The sequence below is a fragment of the Dermochelys coriacea genome, chromosome 9, assembly GCF_009764565.3.
Source record: "Dermochelys coriacea isolate rDerCor1 chromosome 9, rDerCor1.pri.v4, whole genome shotgun sequence".
NCBI classification, from domain to species: Eukaryota; Metazoa; Chordata; order Testudines; family Dermochelyidae; genus Dermochelys; species Dermochelys coriacea.
In genome coordinates, this window is record NC_050076.1 from 45,626,120 (window position 1) to 45,653,009 (window position 26,890).

At 40.5% G+C, this 26,890-nt stretch overlaps 1 protein-coding gene across 1 annotated transcript in view; it reads right to left on the reverse strand.

Moving 5' to 3' along the window:
* The window catches only part of YEATS2 (YEATS domain containing 2), a 77,328-nt gene that overhangs the window by 17,505 nt on the left and 32,933 nt on the right, over positions 1-26,890 (reverse strand). The window contains 15 exon segments of the mRNA XM_038416303.2: positions 827-1,028; positions 2,558-2,637; positions 4,001-4,074; positions 5,622-5,733; positions 6,708-6,806; positions 7,077-7,208; positions 9,209-9,407; positions 12,765-12,938; positions 13,669-13,827; positions 15,226-15,356; positions 17,472-17,633; positions 18,340-18,598; positions 20,994-21,167; positions 22,878-22,985; positions 25,594-25,697. Of these exon segments, the coding sequence (XP_038272231.1) occupies positions 827-1,028; positions 2,558-2,637; positions 4,001-4,074; positions 5,622-5,733; positions 6,708-6,806; positions 7,077-7,208; positions 9,209-9,407; positions 12,765-12,938; positions 13,669-13,827; positions 15,226-15,356; positions 17,472-17,633; positions 18,340-18,598; positions 20,994-21,167; positions 22,878-22,985; positions 25,594-25,697 (2,169 nt within the window).

The following is a 26,890-nucleotide window of genomic DNA, read 5'->3' on the forward strand; positions in this document are numbered from 1 at the left end:
ACTACTGTCTCAGAATCATAATGGTCAACAGGAAGTGATCAGAAAGCAAAAATCAATCTTAAGACCCTTCAGTCTCCACTCCCTTTATTTCAATCACTCCTGTAACGTGCCTGATCATGCAGGAGGCCAGAGGTCTCAGCTGCACTGAGCCAGGCATACCCGATCCAGCACGATGCACTGCCAGGGGCGCAAGTCTTTTCATAGATCAATAACATCACTGTAAGATCAGAACGGGGAGGAATTCCGCTTTAGGAGAGGGATCTGGTTTTGAGACGGATTATTTGAAAGCGATACAAAGGAGCAGCACGGGAAAAAGAGTGGAATGAAATTCAGAAAGGGGAAATTCTGTAGGGAGAAGATTGTAGGGAGAAAGGGGAAAGTTGTAGGGAGAAGATTCCTGACAGTGAAATGTGTTCAGCTGCGCAATACTATGCACAAGGCAGCAACGGAAACCCCAGCATTCCCCCGCTCTTTGTCTTAGACCGTAAACTCCTCAGGGCAGGGGTTGTCTTTCACCCGTGCTGGTACAGTGTCTAGTCCAATGGAATCCTGACATTGGTTGGGGCCTCTCTATGCTACTGTAATGTCAACAACTAGGCTGCACAGAGCATTGAAAACAAACAATAAGGAACAATTTGGTTTGGTAGGAGGAAGGGGCAGATGTACTATTAGGCCTTTCTGATCTCTAATTTCTGCAATTCCAACAGTGTGAAAATAGCTTCAAGAATGTACTGGAGAATAAAGTGGGAGAGAGATGTGGGGTGTTTAATAGGCAACGTCTTTTGGCGGTAAAGGGCACTGGAGCTGGCCTCCCTTAAATGCTCACCTGGCTCGCTGTCTATTTGAGTCAGCACATCTTCTATTGAATCTTCCTCGTTCCTTAGGGCTTCAGGGTCAGGCGGAGTGTAGCCGTAGCATCGACACCAGTGTACCACATGCTTGGTTTTCAGGGGGCTGATGTTGTGAAATCTGGGATGCTTCTCTATGATTTCTTGTAGGATTTTTCTCACTGTCATTGCTCGTTGCCACTGTGGGAAATCAAAGTGAGCGCTTTGTTTAGCCGAGGTGTTTTACGTTTGAGTTCTAAGAGACCAGAACATGGCAAAGTGCAGTAATTTAGGGTCCTAAGAACATAGAGACTGCGACTACACCAGGTACTTCCTCAGAAAGCAGCATGACCTGGAAGAACGACCTGGAATGAGCATGGATTGGTGGTCCTGATCCTGAGTCATTCTGTAGCCTTGGACAAGTAATTTAAACTCTGCTTCTGTTCCCACCTACCTCACAGGGGATAAGTTAGGTACACAGTTAACATAATCACACTTCTGGCTGAACTTCAGCCTTCTATTGTTATAAGCAACACCTATGATCACAGAAACTGAAAGCCATTAGAGGGAAATAAGTATCTCTATTGTTTTGCAGCCTGTTTAATTCTGTGCACCAGAACCATGCTACATCTAGTCAGTCTCATTGTTTCCTATACAGGTCCTTCACATAGCAACAAGGGAGAAAAATTATGTAAACAATAGGAAAATGCAATTGCAACACCATAAAAATAGCTCCAAAACAATTATATAAAATATTTCTCCACAATGAATTAAGAATCTAGTTCAATAATGGCTCTGCCTGAGAACAGATCTCACTCAGTCCTCCTTCAAAGAGCGAATGCAATACAGAGCAATTATAATAGAAAGTCACAGGCAGGGATAGAGAATATAGTGACAGGTTTCAGAGTAGCAGCCATGTTAGTCTGTATCCGCAAAAAGAACAGGAGTACTTGTGGCACCTTAGAGACTAACAAATTTATTAGAGCATAAGCTTTCGTGGGCTACAGCCCACTTCACTGGATGCATAGAATGGAACATATAGTAAGAAGATCTATATATACATACAGATAAGTTGGAAGTTGCCATACAAACTGTGAGAGGCTAATTAGTTAAGATGAGCTATTATCAGCAGGAGAATAATATTAATTATATAGCTCATCTTAACTAATTAGCCTCTCACAGTTTGTATGGCAACTTCCAACTTATCTGTATGTATATATAGATCTTCTTATTATATGTTCCATTCTATGCATCCAGTGAAGTGGGCTGTAGCCCACGAAAGCTTATGCTCTAATAAATTTGTTAGTCTCTAAGGTGCCACAAGTACTCCTGTTCTTTCTGAGAATATAGTGAAAATATATTGGGAGAAATTAGAGACAATATTATGCCACACAATGATGGCATATGGAGACAATGTGTAAGAAGGAGGCTATGCAAACACTGTATTATATTGTACAGCCCAGCAATTTAAAAATATTCCAAAAAGATTTTAAGTTGAAGCAACTGAAAATTGAACAAATTGAAAATTGAACTATTTACATTTAATTAATTCTGTAACAGTAAATTGGGGTACTACATGGAAAGAAGCCAGTGCATATTATTGTGAAACATGCCTCCATTTCCAACATATCAGAGTGTTTTTTGTCATAGCTAAGAATTGTGGAGTAGCTCCAGATTTCCCCATGCACAAGTTTCCCCAGTGCTTATCAAACATGTAAAGAGCGGATTACCTCAGCTGCCCTTCGTTTTCCAATATTCCAACTGTAATACTGTTCCAGCGAACTGGCACGGAAAGAACTGACATCTTCACCTAAAGAGAGCACAGCCAAAAAACTGGAGTTAAATTTTAATAAATTATGAAATCTAATCTACTTTGCTGCTGGCAATTTCTGAAAACCCCAAAAAGGTTTTCGTTGGATACATTGTGCTTGGTTGGGAGAATGGGAAAAATGGGCTCTCTTTGTGCAGTCCCCACAGCACAAAGAATTCTATGCTCTTACAAAGAGTGGGTGCATTCCCTGCACACAGCACATACGTTCTTAGTTGTACAATCACTCTCTCTCTTTGTCAAGTTAGGCTGACACATGTGAGACCAACCATGTTTTAAATTCCCAAAAGACAAAATGCGACTGAAGAAGTTCAGTGGTGCTTTGCTATTGTCAGAAGTAATTTCCTTCTGAAAACACTTATTTGGCTAACAATTAGAAATATAAACACGAAATAGAAAATGCAACAATAAAGCAAAGGACATCTCAAGAAGTTTTTACTGGCACAAATTTAGGAGGAGGGTATTAACTCCCCATCAGCAGATCCATGAGTGTTATATAGGACTCCTAAAATAAGAAGCAATGAAAGCTTTACTGCATAACCCACTACCACCATTTTGCTCAAGTTACTGATTTTATTCAGTCTGTCCTTTCCAGTCTCCAGCAGCTTCTCCTCACTGAAGTACATTCATTACTAGGGAAACGTCATTAGTAGCATGTTTCCCAACCACATATATGGGTGGTGTGTGGGTGTGTAATTAAAAAGGACCTTTTCCTGATCAATGACAGATGAAACAGACTGATGGTTGCCTAAAAGTTGCCATCATTGGTTAGATACGTACCAATATTCTAGTGTGAACTACCCTGTCTCTCTCATATAGGCAAGACAGCAAATGTTAGGGCTTGTCTATACTTACGGCTAGATCGGCAGTGCTGAGATCGATGCAGCACTGTCAATTTAGCGGGGCAGGTGAAGACCCACTAAGTTGATGACAGAGCGCTCTTCCGTTGACTCCTGTACTCCAACTCCCCGAGAAGCGTTAGGGAAGTCAGTGGGAGAGCATCTCCCATTGACACAACACAGTGTAGACACTGCAGTAAGTCAACCTAAGTTAAATTGACTTCAGTTACGTAATTTACGTAACTGAAGTAGCATAACTTAGGTCGACTTACAGCTGTAGTGTAGACTAGCTCTCAGTAACTGCCAAAAGCAGGCCATGTTTTGTTGGCAGGAATCTAAATCAGCCAAATCCTAAGTATTTTGCAAGCAACAAAACCCAAAAGTAAGCGTTCTGAGGCAGCGGTTTCACTTCATTCTGTTTTGTGTAATTTTCCCAGCTGTGAAGTGCCATGCACATCTTTGGTGCTATAAGAACGACAAGCTGATTGTTTTCATATACATCTTACTTTTCTCAGCAATTAATGGAACTTTCTTCACTATTGCTGTTAAAAGTTGCTGGACATTCTCCAAATGTTCTATGCTGCAAAGATAAAGATCACAGTGAAGAGTAATTACTTTTTAGAAGAGATAAATCAGATATACAGGATTCTAACATTATCAATTTAAAAAAATCCTGAAAAAATGAGTTAACATCAACACTGGTTTGAATAAATATTTCCATGCCAGTCCCTGATTTTACAGTGGTATGCACATAGATGGCTCTTTAATCCTATATGCAGTCCCACTGAAATCAACGAATGGGTTCTCAATGTGGGCATAAAGTTCCACCCACCAGGATCAGGACTCAAACCAGTCGTTGTCCTTTTTGGTTTGCATCCTGCTGGGATGGAATCTCATGAACAGGCCTTGCAGCAATGTCTACTAACAGTACAGTAGCTGTATGACACCACTGCTTCAAATATGTCCGATAACAAGATGATATTTCTGTAAGTTCTCACAGTAGGAATGTACTAACAGTATTGCAAGATTTATACTTTATAAAACTCTTTGATGCTGCTGGTCCTCGTATCTCTCTCCTATGCTGCTTTATTACAATGAAAGACAAGGGAACATCAGGCACATGATAGCACGTTTGATAAACACTAGGACGTGACAACTGATTGGTAGCAGAACATGTAGAAGTTTAGGTACAAACTTAACCAGTAAAATTTTTTAAAAAATCTGATCTTTCCCTAGTATTTCCTTGAAGTTATTTAAGACCAACTGGTGAAATTTAAAGAGCATATTGGCTTCTGATTAATTTACATATTGGCATTCCCAAGGAAGTCTCCACCAGAGTAAGAGTGTATTATGACATTTTAAAAAATGGTAACAGGAAAATGTAAGTTATTGGCAGGATTGTGAGCAAAAGGGAGATCTCCTCCATTCAGGGATTTCTACAGAAAGTTATTTTGCTGGTCAAACTCTGGATGAAGAGCTTCCAAAAAGCATTTGTGATGGCATCACAAAAGTCCCCAGATTCTTCCACGATGTCAGAAGTGCAAATGCTGTTAAGACGCAAGGAATCAGATATCACATCCCCAGGCCCACTCCCAAGTTAGAATGTGGAAAGATCTCTTGACAATTACAGCAATATGTGAGTAATAATATTCACAACCAGACAAACATAGAGAGAGGTAACACACATGCACACATGAACAGAGTTGACTAAAGAAAAAAGAAATTGAGGGATGATCAAATTATCACTTCCCCAATTATTTTCAGCTGTATTCCAAGGATCATAGCCCAGCATTAATCAGAACACGCAATTGCAGTGGGAATTATGAGTGAATAAATGATATTCATAGTAAATACCAAAAATGATTAAGCACCATTAAACAGCTTAATTTTTAGCTGTTCTGAGTACAAGACCATTCATAAAAATCAGTATTTTAATACTATATCTTGCAGATATGAATGTAACTGAGGTCTGAAAATGAATGTCAACTAACAGACTACCTAGATTATAGTATGCTACAGAATGTATCACTTGATTCCTCAGCCAGCATTCTGATAATGTTGTGTACTGTCTTATAACCTGCCCAAAGACTAAACCATATAGCTCTTTAGACAGGAAAGAACAATTACTTGATAACGTAATTTCCAAGTTCTGAGCTCTCTTCTGTTTTTACTGCTGCTTGACCATCTTGGGAGACCAGAGAGTTGCAGTTCTGTCCCGCTGAATCAGGGTCCATCTTAACTTCAGAGAAACACAGAACAAATTTTTAAAATGACAGAGTCATTGATAGTCAGCTGGGAAAAGCCTGATAAAACTCAGAGTGCAGTAAAACTAGAGCTATGCATTTGATCAGACCAGCTCTATTTGGGAGCAGGAGGGAGGTGGGGAAGAATGATTAAAACCACCTGGAATACCCACATCCACATTCCAAAGATTGGTACTGAACGGGGAAAAACCTGCGTGTGTGGATGAGCTCTCCTCACACATCTGGCAATGCAACCCCACCTTGTGTGTGTATTCTACACTTTCAGCACAAGCCAACCCTGCCCTGTTGGCCATTCATCCTTCATCCAGTGGAGAGAGAGAGAGACTGAAATACAGCTTCACTCCATACCCAAAAACACTTAGTTATCTTCTTGTAAGAAATATTCAGCAGCATCAGGTGTCTGCAGCATCAGGTGCTTGTGGGTTTTGTGTAGGATGATCCAATTTCAATGGAACTGCTTGCAAGCGTCCCTTGGTTTTCTGTCAATTGCAAGGTCTGGGATGGCACAGCCATTGACATTTAGTGTTGCTGGGAAGCACTGCCACATGATTCCACCACTGAATTACCATTCTTAGGGTAGTGCTCATGCTTTGATTAATACACTCTACTATGAATAGTGTAGCATTGCACACGTTTCCACAGTGATGGGTTGGCACCATTCAAGTTTTACTAGCTATGGGAACCTTTCAAAGTATCTTCTAAGTTTTTTTATGCTCTTCCGTATATGTCTGTCCCATGGACTATGCTGTGGGCATAGTGTCTTTGTTCATTTTTCCAACCCCTAGATTCTATTCCTATTACAATATAATTGATGGACACAGTTGAAAACAGAACCAAAGGCAATGGGATCTATTAACTGGGTCAGAACACTTCCATACGGCAGACATGTTCATTCAGGCATAATCAATTTCTTTGAGAGTGCTACTGACAAGTGACATTCATTTTTTACCTTTAGTGACAGATGTTGTGGAGGGGATGGGTACAACCGTACTAGCTGCAGTTACAGCAGTTGCAGCAGACACTTTGCTGGTAGACAGCGACTGTATCACTGAAGGACAACAGGAAAAGAATAAAAATGATGTGTTGCATATTTCTAGATACTCTTCCCAACTAGTGCTTCATCCTTGTTTTAGATGGATAATTTTAATAACCCTTGATAACAAGTTGTATTGTATGTGCAACATGAAAGCTTGGGAACACCTGAAACCCACTACATGCTTTCTTCATGGGTGTGTGTAAGCCTTGTATTGCTGTACGGCAAGAATGGCTGAGCTCTTTGCTACGTCAAACACCATCTAGTGCCCTCCACTGCATTTACCTTTGTTCACAGGCATCAGTATAGTCTGAACACCTCCAGATGCTGTATTTACGCTGAGCTGTTTGATCTGGCTGGGTACCGTCAGCACAGCCTGCTGGGGACTAGACTGGTTTGAGTGGATCTTTAGCAACCCTAAAAGAAGGGGGAAAGAGACATTTTAAACAATGCTTAGTTCAATCTATCCCCTAATATTTCTCTCTCTTTCTGCATGAAATAGGATGGTATAAGTTGTGCTTTGCTATCCTCTTAGCAAGCCCATGCTCACACTGAATTGTTAAACAAGTTTTTTGCTGAGTTGGATAGTTGCCAACACACTCAGACACATTATATAACTATATTGCACAGGGCTTTGATATTTGTGAGGTGAGATTTATAATGCACAAAAATAAAAGGAGGACTTGTGGCACCTTAGAGACTAACAAATTTATTTGAGCATAAGCTTTCGTGAGCTACAGCTCACTTCATTGGATGCCACAAGCCCTCCTTTTCTTTTTGCAGATACAGACTAACACGGCTGCTACTCTGAAACCTATAAATAATACAGTAATCTTAAACAGAGACTGAGGTGTTGTGTTAATATCTATAGAGTTTTAAAAGAACAAGGCAAGATATTCAGCACAAAGGACTCTTGACAGAATAAGACAAAAGTCTTGACTTAAATTTTTCCTGAAACAACAAGGAGTCCGGTGGCACTTATGCTCCAATAAATCTGTTAGTCTTTAAGGTGCCACTGGACTCCTTGTTGTTTTTGTGGATACAGAGTAACACACTACCCCTGATATTTTTCCTGAACTTATTCTTAGGGATCTGATAAACATAACCTGTAAATGAAGTAAACTAAATTCTACCTACATAGCTCCTATTACAGTAGAGCTGAGCACATCACAGTCTTCCTCAAAACATCCCTGTGCGGCAGGGTCATGCTATTATCCCCATTATACAGATGCGGAACTAAGACACAGAGAGACTAAGTGACTTGCCCACGGTCATGCAGAAAGTTTGTGGTGAATGGACCTGAACCTGGGTCTCCCAAGCCCTTTAATAATAAATTCTGACTGCCTTGAGAAACAAAGCTAATAGGAGCATATAGCATATTTACAAGGGGGATTGATTTAAATAATCATTTTTATCATGATTTAAGTAAGCAGGAAGGAAACCTTGATTTAAATAATTAATTTTAATCTAGTTTTTCATTTCAATTTTCCTAAAGTTCATTCTCATTGGTTGGTATAATTATTAAAACGTTGATTTGCAACTAAGTATAGCTTTTACACTAAAAAGTTGGTATTTCTGTCAGCTAACCAGGAGAATACACTATATCTATACATGTTTATTTAAGCAATTATCTAGCTTAGAACACATTTATTTATTCCAATTCTTAATTTTTACATTTTTTAATGTTAGAAAATGGTGAATGACTCCTTCCTTATTTACTAGATGACAGTTTTCTTTCTAATTAGGATTTGTGTCAAGCTGCATTTGGATGGTAATTGAAGTTCAATTAAGAATGCACAAAACTAAAAGTTTTCATTTTTTTAAAAAATAAAATGAAACTACCTTAAATGTGCTGGGATGCATAAGAAAAAAACTGTTTCCTAAAATGTTTTGCATTTAGGATTAACTGAATTATTAAGCCAAGGAAATACAAGCCATCGGTAGTGAACTGATGGTTTGGGTACAAACTGTCCTATGTCTGCAGTATTAGTGTTCAAATCTCTTTGGTGTTTTCCCTTTGAGACAACCATGTACTTGGACAAGTGGGATGCATCTTTGTAAAAAGAAAGTAAACTTGGCATCAAAACAGAGATTCCTCACTAACCACTACTAATGGAAGGAAAGCTAAAGTCATTACTCCAACCAGAAACACTCAATATGCAAATAACCTTAGAAGTCAAATTTCAAATTGTTCTTTTCATTGTTCTTTTCGCAACCTTCTTTCTGTTAATCAAAAAGTTGTTTTACTAAGACAGATTTTAGAAACTAGAGGAAATTGCTAAATCTACAGTTAATTTCTGATAAGAGCTCAAAAATGCAAGTGCTCTGAATTCTACTGTTTACTGTACAAGGTATCTGAAGGAGTTATAGTCCAAGTCTGAATTCCAGTAACAAAAGGCAGAAAGGAAGTTTATTACCTGATACAGCAGCTTTGCCAGAAACAGGGGTTGGTGTAGTCATCAAGGAAGCAACACTTACAACAGTAGAAGAAGCAGTTTTATTAGCTACTGATGAACCAGACTGCCCCTGGTTTATACAAATTTGGTGTTGCTGTCCTGATGTCTTTGCCACAGGACCCACAGTAGAAGATGAACTGGAACCTGCACCATCCGCTTGCTATGTTAAAGAGAGAGACGTGGCAGTGTCAAATGCGGTTTTATTTTACTGAGCATTTAAAATAAGTTGTCATACTGCTAGAAAGGAGCATTTAAAAGAAATAAAAGCAACTGCATCTAGATCTAGCCACAGTCCTACTGTCTTTAGGTAATACTATCATGCAAAGCAAAGCTCTTAAAAATATTTCCAAAACATACACATTTTGGGTCAGTTTCCCTGCAACTGCCCTGGAGTTCTGAGCAAGAATGAAACAGACCATACATGTAAGAACTGTGCTGGTACTGGAACTTCACGAACAATGTTCTCAGGAACCAAGTCCCCTATTCACACAGGAGGCTTACCTCCTTTTTGAGATGAGTTAGCACAGCACAAAAGTTTACAAGAATCTTGAATACTTCACGGCTGGTCAGAACTCTAGAGCAGTGGTTCTCAGCCAGGAGTATGTGTACCTCTGGAGGTAGGCAGAGGTCATCCGGGAGTACATCAACTCAACTAGGTTTTTGCCTACTTTTATAGCAGGCTACATGAAAGGCACTAGCAAAGCCAATACAAACTAGAATTTCATGCAGACGACTTTATATTGCTCTATGTACTATATCACTGTTTCTCAACCTGGGGGTCGTGATTTATTTTATAATTATATGGTAAAAATGAGAAAGACAGCCATTTTTCAGTAATAGCATGCTGTGACACTTTTGTTATTTTATTTCACAGTGTGTTATTTTATTTCAGAGTTTATTTCAGTTTTTAAGTGAGGTGAAACTTGAGGTGAAACGCAAGACAAATTAGCCTCCTGAAAGGGGTACAATAGTCTGGAAAGGTTGAGAGCCACTGCTCTAGATCCATCAGCAGAAAAAGGGAAAACATTCTGTCAGTTTCATCTTATAGCTGCCTCCACTGACAGATAATGGTTTTGTTAATCCTTTATCCACATCTTAGCGACAGTACATTGTTCAGTCAGGTGACTCATTTAAAAAGGGACACCGGTAACTTAATAGTAGGTAAAGAAATTTAGACAGAAGTGTGACTTGTTCCTTTTGTGATCTTAGGGTTTTGTACTGCCACCATTCACCACAGTATCTGAGCAGCTTTAGCGTAAAATAGACAGGCAACATCAACGTCCTTAGCGGACTTCATAGAGTCTCTGACTCTTCTCCCTTTTGGAGACAAACTGTGGGTCGGTGGGTGGTGTTGTGAATGAGAGTCTAGCAAAGGTGGAAAGTGACATCTAAGATTATTATAACTGAAAGATTAGAGGAAAAACATATCGCTTTTTCTTTGTGTATTTGTTTGTGTGGATCTTTCACACAGCAAGAGAGAAATCCTTTTAAAAAAAAAATAGGAAAATGAGATTCAAACCACAGACACACACACACACACACACACACACACACACACACACACACACCCCCCTCTCCTCCCCCCCAAACTATAAAATTGCAGGGGACTCGGCTCATGGGCAGGTGAGGAGTAACTACTCAACTTTTTTTTTTTTTTTTTAAACTGACTTGATTGCAAATTGATTGTATCCACTAAGCATGACAAATATCTCACTATTCTTTCCCCTGCTGGAGTTATCACTGTCAATTTTTGCTTCAGATTTGATGTTGCTGTTCCACTCACTCAGCTGTAACATCATGTAGCACACAATGGGAATGGGAGTGTAAGGGACAAGTCAATAGAGGGGTTAAAGTTTATTTTCCCGACAGGACCATATTAGGACAACTTTGCGTGTCCTTCATAGTACAAGTACTACAATTTCAGCAGGACTGAAAGAAGAATAAAAAAAGAGGTAGAGTAAAATTTTCAGAAGCACCTAAGTGACTTAGATGGCTAAGTCTCATTTTCAAAAATGACTTACACGCACAGAAATCTAAGTCCCAAGACTTTCAATGAGATCTAGGCTCCTAAATGCCTCATTCATTTTTGAAAATAGAACTTAATTTTTTTTGAAATTTTTACCAGTAGCCTTTATTTAAATTACATAAATTAGAATATAACTGGCAGTGGACCACCGCTACTTGAGAAAGCCTAGAGGGAACCCCAAAATGTTTGGCTCTCTTTTTCCCCAACACTTTTGGAATTTAAATGCCTTATTTCAGGCTCACTGTGCCACTCTGGGATGCCTTATCATCACTTTATTTAGGGACAAACAGAAGGGTCAAACTTCAAATGCTGAAAATTCACAGGACCACAAAACTTGCAGGCTTCCACCTTCAAGGAGATCTGTTCACAGCAGAGTAGAGACCAAAAAGCTCATAGAGAGTCAAGGATCTCAAATGACCAATACTTAAGTAACAGCTGCTAGTTATTATTGCTCTGTTGTATAGAGACCTTTAAGCACTTTGCAACTTCCAGTCTTTTCTCACCCAAAGTCATTATGTGTATTTGAAAGGAGAGTAACCCAAAGTCTGACCTCTTTCAGGGCATGCTGTAAGATCCTTCTTTTTCACAAACCCTTTCCATCATGACTGGATTTATTCTATATTTCAAAAAGAGATACATATAACCCATATACCCCTTGAACCTGCAAAATGAAGAGAACAAATCACTCCATATCAGTCTTTTGGGGACCTCACTGTGCTGCTCTAATTTACCAGTGTGGTGCTCAGATACTACAATGATGGGTATTATAGAAAACCCCAAAATAGATAACAGATGACGATTAGCCCTGGAACACTCAAAGGAGAGGCAGCGCAAGTTTTAACAGAAGCTGGATTAATTACAATGACTTCTGTCCATCTTTGTGCTGTTTTATTCCTCTTCTGCTGTCCACAGGTAAAATGATAAAATATGCCCAAATGGCAAAAAATTCAACAGAAATTAGTTGAGTTTCCTGTCAAGTGTAAAACTGGGCAAGAACAGATGTCAGATAAGACAAGCAGATGTCAGAAAACATAAGAGCTAATAACGTTGAAGAAAAAAAGGTTACTGATGGGGAAAAAACAGCAAATTATTTCTTTAATATTATATTGGTTAGGAACAAAACATTACATATCATTATAGACACCTGCATCAGCAGAGACATGAGTGTAAAGTTTTTATCTTTGTACCAGCACAAAGCTGGTTAGGCACGTACGTCGGTGCACACATCGACCAAGCGCCAAGTTAGTTCCTCCTCCCATTAGAGGTCATGAACAACTGAACTAGGAGGAATCCACATGCATAGCATACTCCATGCCAAATTCATGCTCTACTCATGCAAGCACACAGACAAAGACGATTAGAGCAAAAGTGTCTCCAAGTATCACATTTGCTCCTTTCCTGTGCTCATGTCTTGTATGTATGCGTCTCCTGGACGCTTTGTTTTTGACTTCTAGGTTCCTGTGACCATGTACTAGCAATGCTTCTTCTCACCTGTGCAACTCCGTTTGCCGGGAGGGACATGGCTGGGGTCGTGGCTGCAGTGATCACCCCTCCTGATACTCTCAGCACAGTGGTGCCGGGTTTGGAAAGCTGTGAGGAAGCAGGTACTGATTTCAACGAACCATCTGATATTTTCATCAGCGATGTTTGTCCACCAGGAGCCGCCTTCAAAAGAGAGTTCAGTTTAAGGGAAAGCATTCCAATGAAGTAATTTTTAAAACAGCTGCTTTTTGTACTAGAGCAGCAAAAAATCAGAATATTCTGAGGGAAGAAGAGGTGTTTTTGAAGCCAGATCACTAAGCTTAACTTTGAGATAATTGTTTATAAGCTGCTCATTTTCTACATTAGAGTCTACTTTTTCAGAAGTGACCCAATGATTATGGGTCTCTCAATTTTTGGGTCCCCAACGTGAGACACCTTAAAAGGACCTACTTTTCAGAGAGAACCTGAATTTATTTGCACCTGCAATTTAAGTTACTAAGAAGTTTTCTGAGCAGGTCCACAATGCAGGGACACGGGACATTTGCAAGACTCAACCTGTGAATCCAAATAAAACAAGGTGCAATATTGTGTTCAGTTATTTGCATTATGCATATGCAGGGGTCACTGTCTGAAAATCTGGCCCAATATTTCACATACAATACAAGCATGCTTTCTGTTTGTTTTTTTAAAAGGCTACGCCTAAAGTTGGAGTTTTTTCTTCTAGTTAGATTTTTTTTTTTATATAACCAATCTGTTGCAATGAAACTATGAAATAAATACAAAACCTGTTGCTTGCCTACCTAAACCAAAGAAGGGCTGAACTTTTTGTAAAAGTGGTTACATTATTTCCCCTCATCATGATACAATACATATAGTTTGAACAATAGAGACAAACAAGATATTTGAAAGTTACCTGGGCAAATAAAGCAGTCTTCTGTCCAGTTATTACTTTTAATGCCTGCTGTCCTTGAGTAGAAGATGCTCCAACTCCTACACTGCCCTGAACAACTGAGGCTGGTGTCAACTGCTTTCCAGAATGCTGGGGAGATGGCTGACCAACTAAAAATGTGCCCTGGTCAAAAATAAAAAAGTTACCCTAGGTTAGGGTCTCGAGTGGAAATCAAATGATATGAAAAAAATTGAATTCTGCACCAGTAACGTGACAGTGATATTTGTAACGGCTTTCTGTGATCTGAGATTTTATTTTAAACAAAGATTTCTTGTCCTTCAGGTTGCACACACTAATCAGATTTGCTACTGTCATTTGGAGTTAATAGAAATATGAAAGCCCATATATCTTGTCTACTGACCTCAAAGGGTCTTAGAGGAAATCTTCACTCTCCGCAGCAGTGAGAGAGTACACAGGGCTCAAAGCACTACCTACCACAAAGATTATTTAAAAAAAAAAAATTTTGCAATTAATTACAGTGGACGTTCTAGCTAGAGGCAGCACTCTCATCTCACTGTAAAGCGACATTATGTGACACACTGGAAGTGAGAGAACCCCAGAAGAAAAGGTCACAAGCCAGGTTCCAATCTGCTCAGACACGTCCACTGTAATTTAATAAGCCTCACATACTTCGAAGTTTATTCATTGTGACAAATAAAGTTTCCCTTCTGAATGTTCAGAGACAGCTGGGCGGAGAGAAAAGGACTGGGGGGCAGTTTTCCCTTCATCTCTGAAGCCTAATTAATTCCACAAAGGTCACACCTAGAGCAGAGATGAAGCCACGCTAGACCCAACAGCAGCTGGAAACCCCACTCTAACAGACTAACCTGTGACCCCCATAGTCCTTCCCCACATACCATGACTTAATTACTACCTCTCACCTGTTTTGTTTGTCCATTCTCTCCGTTAGCTTTTTTCACTGGCCTCTTCCCCTCCCCACTTTTCAGGCTTTGCTTCCCATGGCTCACTCTTGCTTTTTCTCCCCAATACCTCCCTCCTCCATCTTTCGATCTCTAGTGCTCTCCCTGCCTACAACTCTTGTTATCCCCTAGTGCTCTCTCTTCCCCTTTGGGGCTGCCTCCTTGACCTCTAGCTCTTCTGGCGTGTCCACCTCAACACCCCCCTTTCCCACTTCTGTTCTGGAGGTTGCCTCTACCCCTCCTGTCCCATTTTTGGGGAATACGCTTGCTCCCTGCAGTCATTCATTGGTGCACGTTCTCTCTCCTCCTCCTACTCCCTTGTGCTACAACAACCAACAATGCTCTCTGCATCATACAACAGCCTGCAGGGAGCAGAAAATTGCACCACACAACTCACAGGGGGGAGAATGGCACAGAACATACTGTCAGCAGCAGCAGAGCTGAGGAGAGTGAGTGAGTGGCCAGCAGGGCAGAGAGGTGGCCATGCCCCCCAGAAGGGTCTGGCTCCCCCTTAATTTGAAACTCAACTATTACAGAACCACGGAAGCTAGCACAAGGTCTGGGCATCCCTGGATCAATTAAAATGCTGTACAACTCTGACCTGTGGTGTCTGTTTGAGGATGTAGGACGTGTAGGTGAGATGCTGGGATAAGCCACTACTTGTGCTTTGGGCAGGGGCTGCTGCTGCTCCTCCTCCTCCCCCTGCACTTGTAGAAGAGCCTGACTGGAGACCTGTAACAAAGATCAAAACAATGACTCTGCAGAGTTCGGCATCAGAGGCTGAGCAGCCACACCATTTCAACAATGAAACTACACAGAAATTCGATTCTCTCCAACGACACCGCATTCCTCTTATACATGTCTGTCCTCAGATGGGTGGGTTCTGTGATAGCTCTTCAACAGGTACACAGAGACAGCAGCTGAGGTATCTGTGTGCATATAACTTTAAAGGCCTTGTGTGACGCAAGCTGCCATGCGCTTCGTAAGTGAGCAGCATCTATGCATTGATTTTCCAATGCAGCGGGCACAGCATGATTCTGGGGGTAGTATTGTGCTCTCCCACCTCAGCAGACTCTGAGAACAAATTGAAAGGGACCCAGGCTGCTTGTGGGTGCACGGAAGTCTTTTTTGTTTTGCTCTGCTGTCCCTACAGCCAGAGGCAGATGCAAACCAGCAATTTACTAGCTCTTTCAAAAGCCTCTTATAGATTATGCATATGTGAAATCCTACCAATGACCCTGCATGCTACTGAGTTTGCTTTTACATCAGATACACTTTACCAGTGTTTGAATATAATTTCAGAGTTGTTACAGAGCACTCACCAATGATTACTTTGCAAAGAGCGATAATCTAAGGCTGCATTTGGACACGCTTATTGAGCCTACACTGAGAGCAGCGTGAACTCAGTCCTATTTTCAGTCTCTTAAAGTGGGCAAAATGGTTACTGTATTTCCAAAGAATCAGATGTTTGCTTTACTTATGAGGTTATACTGTCCATTTCCCTGCTAGTGCGGGATTGTGCCCAACCTAGCTCTGAGAGTCCCAAGCAATGGGGCTCCCAGCAATGTATCATAGCCTAAAACACCTCAGTTAGGAAGATCTATTTCAGCATTGACATTTATCTTACTTTTTTTTTTTTTTTTTAATTTAAGCACTTCATCCCACTGTTTCTGGTTATAGCCTCGTGTATTGCACTCAAACTCCTCCTCTGCCTTCATGGCGTCAATACCAAAGCTGATCAGAAAATGGGCAAACACCCCTCTGGAAATTTTGATTTTTTTTTGGTTTCCCAATGAAAATTTGAAAACTATCAAGGAAAACAGGCACTTTTCTGCAAAGAAAATATAATTAAGTCAAAACCCCCATTTTCCATTAAAAAAGTTTTGGCCAGCTCTAGTCAATATCTTTCATAAACTTGTCAAGGTGATCTCCCCCCTCCCCTGACACCAGGCTCTCTCAGGTGTTGCAAAGCTAAGATACCAGTCATCCCTTTGAGCTTTCTGTATAATTTGGTCCCTTGAGCTCCTTGGCCATTTTTGTTGCCTGTTGCCAATTCCCTCTAGCTGTTCTTTCTCTGTTAATTTTGTGTTCAAAAGTGAAAGGAGTATTCTAGGCAAAACTGAACCAGCCCCCGTCATATACATTATGCAACATCTTTGCATAAGAAGCCTAAGAGAGCACTGGGCTTTTCTATAGCACCCATGACACATTGCAAACTAATATCTATTTAATTATCAACCTAATACTCTTAGCAGTACTGCTTCCCAGCTTTTTCACTATGGCCCTGATCCAAAGTCCACTCAACTCAATGGGAGTCTTTCCATCAACTTCATTGGACTTTGGATCAGATCCTATATGAGCATTTGTGTTTTAGATTATTTCTCCCTCAGTTAGAACAGCCTGCTCTTTTCCAAGATGAATCTTCTTTTTCTTATTTTCTGCTCATGTTTCCAGTTTCTCTCAGTCCCTTTCTAATATTTGTCATGAGTTTTCACAACTGCTTTCAATTTAATGTCAGCTGCAGGTTTCAGGAATGTGCTGTACACGCCCTTTCCTGGATTACCAATGAAGGGTTAAAAAAAGCATGCTGACTGGCTGGAATCTTCTTCTTACTTGATCACTATTTGCAGTTATTGCTTTAAAAAAACCTGGGGGTCAGGGGATGACTTGTATGAAAGCTCTCAAGGGTCCCCTCACTGAACAGTACCATGCCTTTTTTTTTTTTAAGTGAAGAAACTTGTCCTATTACTAACTCCCAAGGTACCAGAATAAAAGGAAAAATGCTTAACACATTAATTACAAAATGATTACATTATTTAACTCATTAGATTTCCCTGCAAGACTAACTAGCATTGTTTGTGGCTCGCAGTATGGCTCCTTGGGGTATCAGAAGCAGTTTTCCTTTTCCCGAAGGATTCTTGCTGTTGGTGGTAAGGTACAGTTTGGTGCCAGGTGGTAAATTAGCCAAGTTTGCCAGGTTTGTGGCTGGCAACTGCAGCGTAGCCATCACTAGAAACAAAATAAAAAATAGAAAACCATGTTAAAAATTCAGTTTTGCAGAGCAGGATTCATAATAAAAACTGGGCAACTGAAAAAGTCAGAACAAAATAGTGGCTAATCAATGAACACTGAGCATAACATTGAAAAGACCAGGAGTACTTGTGGCACCTTAGAGATTAACAAATTTATTTGAGCATAAGCTTTCGTGGGCTACACCCACTTCATCGGCTGCATGAAAACTTATGCTCAAATAAATTTGTTAGTCTCTAAGGTGCCACAAGTACTCCTGGTCTTTTTGCGGATACAGACTAACACGGCTGCTACTCTGAAATCTGTGCATAACAATGGGAATGCTGTGCTTGCAGCATTTTATACAGCACTAGGTATCTCTTCTGTTGAAGACAGTTTACATACAACTACACTACACTACTATTTTTAATAAATTTTTACTACAGATCTCTTAGCATGTTATTTTGACTAGGTGTTTCCATCTCATTCTGAAATATAGTTGTGTTTAGAGTAATACTGGAGCATGACAGAGTTCCAAAATGAATTGTCTGATGAAGCGAGCTGTAGCTCATGAAAGCTTATGCTCAAATAAATTTGTTAGTCTCTAAAATGCCACAAGTACTCCTTTTCTTTTTGCGGATACAGACTAACACGGCTGCTACTCTGAAATCTGAATTTTGTAATCCAAGTTGTAAAGTAACTTTACCTGAACCTTGAGATCCACTTTTCTGAACCCCTGCCGAAGTCACCTGAGCCTTTGTTAAAGTTTGCACAGGTTGGGCAACAATTGTTCCACCACCTCCACTCACAATGGCTTTTGCTACTCCTTGGGTTACAACCTGCTTTGGACCAACAGCTTTTGCTACTGAAGAGCTGGATTTTGCCACAAGTATCTGACCACCACTGATAGCCACAGCTTGTTTCACTGTTGACTGTAAAGCAGAACCGATGGGAACCCCAACGACCTGTAATAAATAAGCAACCGATGACACTCTTCATGCAGGGTTTCCCTGGTACAGCACCTGGAGAGAATTAACATTCCACCTGGTGGGCTACCCAAGAAGTTAGTATCTATTTCAGGGCATTTCAAAGGTTAAACAAGCTACCAGGTTACCCATTCTGAAACAACAAACTTAACGTAATGGGGACTCAAACACATTAAAATGTAACCAAGACCAACAGAGTCAGAGACTATTAAAAAAAACTGATCGACTCGCAACCATTCCTGTTCAGTCCACTGTGAGAAAATAACTATAAAACCAACCATGATTTCAGAATGCCCATTAAAGATTTGAGTGTGACACACTTATCCAAGGACCCTCGATCTTCCCCAACACAGGAAACTGCTTCATTCAGAAGGAACCTGAAGTTTGTCTTAGTGAAGTGCAGAGAGCCATGAGACCCAAGGAAGCCCTCAGTGCCTACTGGCAAAGGGTTCACTATTATGTCAGTAAACTCTTATCAGGCCCGACAAACTCACGACACCTAACACACTACTTTCATAGTATTTATCCAAAAAGTGTCTTGTGAGATATCAAATGAAAGCCAGTGATCCCTGGTCATTGATATCATTGTAAAATGTCTGTACTAACACTATAGAAGGAGTTATGTATACCTATTGATATTATGCCTTAAAGTCTGTAACCAAGCAAAGGGAGAACCAGGAGGGAAGGTAGTTAGCTCTCTGTCAAATATAAATTAAGTACAGTAAAGCTGACCCAATCCACATATAGTCAACAGGAAAAAAACAGGTTGATGAGAGGGTGGTGGTGGAGAATTTGGACTCAACATGGGCGACAGCACACAGGAGAGCAATCAACGGGGGCGAAGAGTCTTATCTGCGGATGCACTTCAATATGATGCATTTCAAAGGTCTACTGAACCATAAGAGAAAGGAAAAAGAACCTCTTTGTTATCCATTTGCTGAGAAAATCCCTTTGAGGGCATAGGGGTATTCACAAAAGTCTGAGTTGTGGTGCTAACTGGAAGCCAGCAAGCACTGCAGAAAAGCTTTGGTGAGAGACTGTATTAGACAAGGACTGTAGCCTAAGTTTTAATCTCTAGAAAGCGTTATGCTTTTGCTGGTAACCATTTCTGTTTCCATTATTCTTGCTCAATGCTCACCTGAATCTATGACTCTCTGCTCTTTGTTAAAGAGCTTCTCTTTGTTTTCACCATAAATAGATTACAGTGCTGGGTTATTACAAAGGACCCGATCCTAAACTGTAACCTTCTAGCTGTGTGCAGACTGTCTCTTTGGGGACAGCATACCTCGCAATTACAGAGAGTGTCCAGTGACAGGGGCTAGACACCACAGGGGGACGCTTCTGGGGAGTTCTGGGCCTGGGATACACTTGGTGTTAATCTGCAAGGTAAAATGTGGGCTGGCAGGGTTCTGATGAGGAGTTTGTTGGGGTAGCTAGCTGAGTGTCCAGGAACTGACACTGGTTGGCACCAGCAAGTCTCTCTCGCTGAGGCAGGGGGGTAACATGCTGACCTACGATTCTGAAGAAATTTAAATTTCAACTGACTCATGAAAATAAACTCTGGAAACTTTGGCCCCAATGTTGAACTAAAAAACAGCCTCAGTTTTGTACACAGACAACACATCCAGGGAAGTATCACATTTGTGCACCTGCCAGACTAGGCAAAAAGGTAGTTTAAAGAACAATTAACTGATTTGTAAATATTAATATATATTTATGTATACAAATATATTTTGCATACATTGGTCCATGTGCTTGGCAGGTAGATTTCACTGTATACACCTATTCTACCAGAGTGAGTAGAAAGGCAGGAATTAACCCTTTTGATGTCTGGATTGTTGAACCATTACACATGGAGCTGCTAAGCTCCAAGCATGCCCCAGCTGCTTTGCTTCTCTCTCACTGACACATCACACTGAAATCTACTGTCGTTCTCATTCCACTGATGCAAAATAAAATTTCCATTCTGGGCTAATTTTTCCTGATTTTCTCTCTCTCAAACCTTTGCAACGGAGGAGTAAATAGGAAGCAGGAGGTTGTTCCTTGCAAGCAATAATGTGCAGTTGTTTTCACCCCCTTAACTTCCCCATACAAGTAAAATTACCTATGAAAAATAAGAGAATAAGATCTACCCCTAGAGCTGGACTTGAACCTGTGGCCTAGCACTCCCTTACACATAGTACCTCCAGCATTCTAAGGTAGCAGCACAGAGGTAGCTGATTTCCTATGACCTCCCCCAAACTCGATGGCTGTAAGAGAAGCAGCATTGACTGCTGCCTGCTCTCCCCCCAGTTCTGTGCTAGCAGCAGCGTAGGGGTGTGACAGCGAAACTGCAGTGAGTCCAGGCAGTTTAAGATATCAAAACATTCAATACCTTCGATTGAGCAGTCCCCTCTCCCGTGCTCACGATCTGCTTCTGAGGTGACAAAGCAATCATGTGACTCCCCTTCACAGTGACATACTGCTGTCCTGAGGCCTGCGAGGTTGTCCCAGTCACTGGTAGCTGTGGTTGCTGGGGCAGCTCTCCAGGCTCCTGCTTTATTATCACCTTTTCATAAGGAAAATTGGAGTAAACAAACTGCTTTGTGCTCCAAAAGAAATCATCATCTGCAAGCATCAGTCTTCAGAGAGAGGCAGGAGCTGCCGGGCTGAGAACGACACAGAGAGCCAAAAGCTCCGGAGCTCTGACACCAACTCCCACCGCACAGCCTCTGAACCACTCTGACTTCACTTCCTGTTTTGTCAAATGAGGCAAGTACTTGCCAACTTCCAAGGGGCCTTATGAGGCTTAGTTAGTGTTTGCAAAGTGATGGGAAAGCCACAAGTGTGAAGTGTCATTATTAATATTAACTATGTGTTTGTTCTGTTTGGAAGCTTCAACTATGCATTTGTCTGATCAGGGCTGAGCAGTACTCTGGGCTTTTAATTCCCATCCAGGATCCTGCCCCAAATATGTCCTGTACCCCAGACAAAACCCCAACTGTTGATAAATCCTTTTCTATTTTGCTACATTATGTAAAAAGTGTGCCTTATTCATTTCAGTTTCGACCACTATTACCACAGGGTCTCAGCAACTTGAATGTATTTATCCCCCTAACTTCTATTATCCCCATCTGGGGAACTGAGGCTCAGAGACTGAGTGACTTGTCAAGGTTATGGGGGAAGTCTTGTGGAGCAAGACTGCGTCCTGGACTAGCACCGTAATCACTTCCCCACACTTCCTCTCTCATACAAATTAACTCATAATGTAAAGGAATTAAGGCAGCCACTCAGAGCTCTGGGATAAACATGTAATTTTGGATACCAGGGTCAGTAGTTAGAAATGGAAATCCTCTTCTATTAGATCATCCCATTCATTGCCCTTTAAGGAGTGGACAGAGTACTGGCTCACAAGATGACAATTGATACTACAGTTGGTTAAAAGGAAATTTGGACAAGTGACACCTAGGGAAATGCACTTAAACACTAATATTGGGCAGTCAGAAACCCTGGTAAAGTACTAGGAGGCAGGGAAAATAGCCTACAGTCTCAGACCACCACAGTTTATTTTTAACGTACAGCAGAAACTCAGAGTTAGGAACAGCAGAGGTACGAACTGACCAGGTGACCACACACCTCATCTGGAACCGGAGGTACGCGATCAGGCAGCAACAGAGACAACAGAGACAGGAAAAATAGCAAATACAGGACAGTACTGGGTTAAATGTACACTACTAAAAAATAAAGGGAAAGCAGCATTTTACTTCTGCAAAGTAAAGTTTCAAACTGTATTAAGTCAATGTTCAGTTGTAAGCTTTGTAAGGTTATGAAAGAACCACCATAACACTTTGTTCAGAATTATGAACATTTCACAGTTATGAACAACCTCCATTCCCCAAGGTGTCTGCAACTCTGAGGTTCTACTGTATTATGCAATAAAAGTACAGCTCTTTAAGATCTGCTAGAATATGGCAGTGGTTCATCAAGGAAGAGGATGAATGAGATGGAAGAAGGGAGACAGAAAAGGGAAAGAGGGCAGAGGAACAATCAAGCCAACAGAACAGAATGGAAATCAAGACTAATCTGCTGACAGTTGCAAAAGTTTTCATTTCCCTACTCACATAACAAGGGAGCTGGCAGTCAGGCCCCAAGAACAGTCACTCCCAATGGTACCGTTACATGCACTAGAAAAGTTACATGCTTTGTGATGAAACCCAGTGTGCAGTGATACTACCAGAGCATGCATCCCTATACAAAGCCAAGAACATAAATCAAATACCTTTGTAAAAGCTCCAAGTCCGCCTGTCACAGATTTAGGGCTTTGTGCCTTAGAATGACTCCCAATTGGACAAAGGGGCGGCATGGTTGCAAATAGAGAATCCTCTTGCTACGGATGAATACATACGACACACAATTAGGTGGAACGTGCAATATAAAACATAAAGCGATGACTTCCTGTATTCACATTACTGATAACCCAGAGTGCTCTGAATTACTTATCTGCACTGTTGTTATAGCCATATTGATCCCAGGATATCTGAGAGAGATCCAAGGTAGCTAACGTTTTATGGCTCATTACAACACCAATTTGTAACCCACCCTACCACCAGGGAACCCTTAATTACCCACTTCATTTTAAGTTTGAACCCCTTATGCTTAACAATCAGTCCCACCTTGTATTTAGCTTAGACACTCTGGTTACCCTCTACAGACTTGCTTTAGAGCTTCACGAGCTCTTCCTGTTGTTCCTTCTACCAATAGCAGCTGTTCCAGTAAAAGATATTACCTCGGCCACAGGGAGCTGTGGGCGGCCGTGCCTGTGGATGGTTAATGTAAACAACCTGTCTCATGGCCAGCCAGCGGATTACCCTGACGGGCCACGTGTGGCCTGTGGACCGCAGGTTGCCCAGCACTGACCAACACAATGGAATCCTGCCAAACAATGTAAGCACCTGCAAACACCAAATCCTTTTTTGTTGCAAGTTATATCACCAGCAACTAAAACAATGACTATTAGTGTATGGTAATTAGCTGATAAAAATGGACTGATTGCTATAGTCACAGGTATGCTAAGTGTTTTTTATAATAAGCCTAGATTTTTCCATTCTTTAAATGTTGTATATTCAAATTAGGCTAGAAACTGGCATACACAATCTAAGCGTTGGGAGCACATTTCAAAAGAAAAAAAATTGGAAAACCATTCGTTGATTTAAAGTTGCAAACAAAACAAAGTTCTGTTTCAGATACATTTTTCTTTCCTCTAAGTAAACAATTCTGATGGCATGCAAAACTTCATAACAGAACTGGCAGGCTTGCAGAAGTAGCGATATTTTCTACCTACATTATGTATGTCACACACCTAGATCTGCAAAATTTTGGTTTCTTTCATTCCAGCTGTGGAGGTTGGTAGATGAGTCAATTTTTTTTTGACTCGTTCCATACTCTTTTCAATTAATGTAAATTCTTATTTTCAGTCACTGTGCCAGAAAACTATTGAAGAGATGAAGAAAAATGCTGAACAGACGATGCTTTGAAATGTTACATTGGACTGTTTTAATACCACAGAATTTGTTTCTACCCGTACAAAATTACATGTTCCCAACCCAGTGGAAGACACACTGAGATTTACACAGAACGGACTTCCACTTATTTTTCTAATTAACTTCCGATTTCTAACAGTGTCACCTCGAAAATATGTAATTCATTCAATATGGGTGGTGTGCGTCTCTGGATCTACTTGGATTTATTTGACACTACAGAGAAGTAACTGCTCCAAACCAGTGAAATAAAGAGTTAATCTTAGCCTTGTTAATGGCAGTCACTGTGAACAGCCTTTTTTTTTTTTTAAAATAGAATAAGGGGTGCAAAAATCACAATTAAAAAAAGCTGCTCCATGTTTGCTGCCTCAAATATGTAAAAACTTGTTTCCTAAGAGAAGTGATACTCATGATCACGCTGGGACAAAGTCTATGGATTGGATCTCTCACTATGATAAAAATACAAGATGGGAATACATGCTTCATTTTACTGAGTAGATCTTGTCATATGTACACACGTGACATAATTCCTATTCTAAAGATTCTCAGAGACAGACCTGGTTGGAAAGGAACATTCTGAATCTCAATTAAAAAAAAAAAAAAAACAAGAGGCTCTTCTCTGTAGACTGAATGGCAATTATCCAGGCAGCCTAAAATCAATTATTCTTGGATGTGCTGAACAGGCTAATGCTGACAAAGCTCCAGCACACCCCAGGCTCCACCAACTACTTTCAAAAGGGGGTGTCATTGATGCCATTAGTCTGCCAAAATACCCTTCTCCGTAAAGAAAATGGGAAAGATTTTGTCTGAATTAACCCAGCTCCATACCTATAGAGCTTTCCAGCTGTAAAGCACAGACCCTATTCGTTCTCAACTTACCGTCAGTGACTCCACTTTTGTCTGGGGCAAATACTTTTTTGTAGCTAAAGCTTCCAATGTTGCTAGCGCATTGGCACTGTTTTTATCTCCCAGTTGTTGACATGAACATTCTTTTAATGGAGGTAGCTGTAAAGTCACTGAATGTCAGCTATTGGCCTAATATGAATGTATCAGTCGTGAAGAAAATTTGGAACTGGGATTTTAAAAATATGCACCTCTTGTTAAATCTGATATTATCACCAAGTAAGCCAAAAAAGATCAGAGTCTTTTATAGAACAGGGTCTTTGAAAGATGAGGTATTTTGACAGTACCGATAACTGTGCCCTCCAAGGATTTCCTTATACGCTGACAAAAGACTGGCACTTTTCAGAGAAGTACTCACAACTCTAATTAGAGCTGCAAGAAATTACACTATCATATCATATAAACAATTGTGCTATGGCGGCTAGACAGAGTAAATGTTCAAATGTACTAAAGAGAACATGAAGTTGTCTGGAATCAACATTTATGATGTTAAAAAAGCCTGCTCCACATGAAGCTATTTCTTTATGGAAACAGACAACCTAACAAGAATGTTACCTTGACAGCTGACGTTACCATGCTGCTTCCATGGATCTTTGAGACTGGAGATCCGGCTCCATGAGAGGCTTGAGAGACACTTGTCTGTTTGCTTGTTGGGCTTCCTGTGTATTGGAAGATAAGTTTTATGCAGTGTTATTGTAGCCATGTCGGTCACAGAATATGAGAGGGGCGGCGTAACGTCTTTTGTTGGACCAACTTTTGTTGGTGAGAGAGACAAGCTTTCAAGCTTACCCAGAAGCTCAAAAGTGTCTCTCTCACCACAGAAGCTGATCCAACAAAAAATATTACCTCACCCACCTTGTCTCTCTATTGGAAGATAAGGCAGATTTCAGCATAAGGGTTCAGTCCTTGATACCATTGAATAAATACAGCTTTTCATCAAACAAGGAAGACATGATTAGTGGAGATCAGGACGGGGACAAGTTACATTAGTGTTCTAATACAGAGACAATGTATAGTCAAAGCAACATAAACTAAACATCCCTTCTTTAAAGGAACAAGACCTCGCTAAACATAATGCTAAAGATCTCATTCTTCATCAAGTACTTTTGAATATTACACACACATTTTTAAAATCTGCTTCTTCCCTGTTTGAAGAGTTTACATTTTGTACTCCACTCAACAAAACTAGTTTCACTTTCTGATTCTCAATCAATGGTACAGTTCTGCAACATGTGGGCTGCACATATAATATATCCCCTTGCAGTGTTTATTTATAAACTGTTTGCATTTATATTAAAAACAAAACTATACAGATATTTCTATTGAAGGTAGGTTGTGTGAAAGCTGGCTTCTACAAAACCTTTGTTTCAGATCTCACCTGACTTAGTAGTGTCCCTTTGTTTTACCCTCTTTTAAAAATATTAAGATATTGGGTGGGAATTTGAAAACCACCTATGTGACTCTGATGTACAAGTCCTCACTGACTTCCAATGGAACTTGTGCCCCTAAGCCACTTGGGTGCTTTTGAAAATTCCATTCATTATCAAATTGCATCGGATTTACCCAAGAGAGCTCAGAAACAGAGATTAAAAGAAGTTCAGCTACTGCAAACACACAGTGGTTTTCGACCATTCGGTTTTCCTCCCATACAGTTGTATGGGGGAGCTCACTGAAAAAATGTGATTTTCTGACAAAGAAAGGGGACACATTTTAATGAAGATCTTCCCCCTTTTTCAGCTATGTCTAGTGAAAAGCACATACTACATAGATCACTGTAACTAGCACGAACATACTATGTCAGCTCCAAGTGTCATTTTGAGAAGCTATTACACACACCTATATATAATTATGT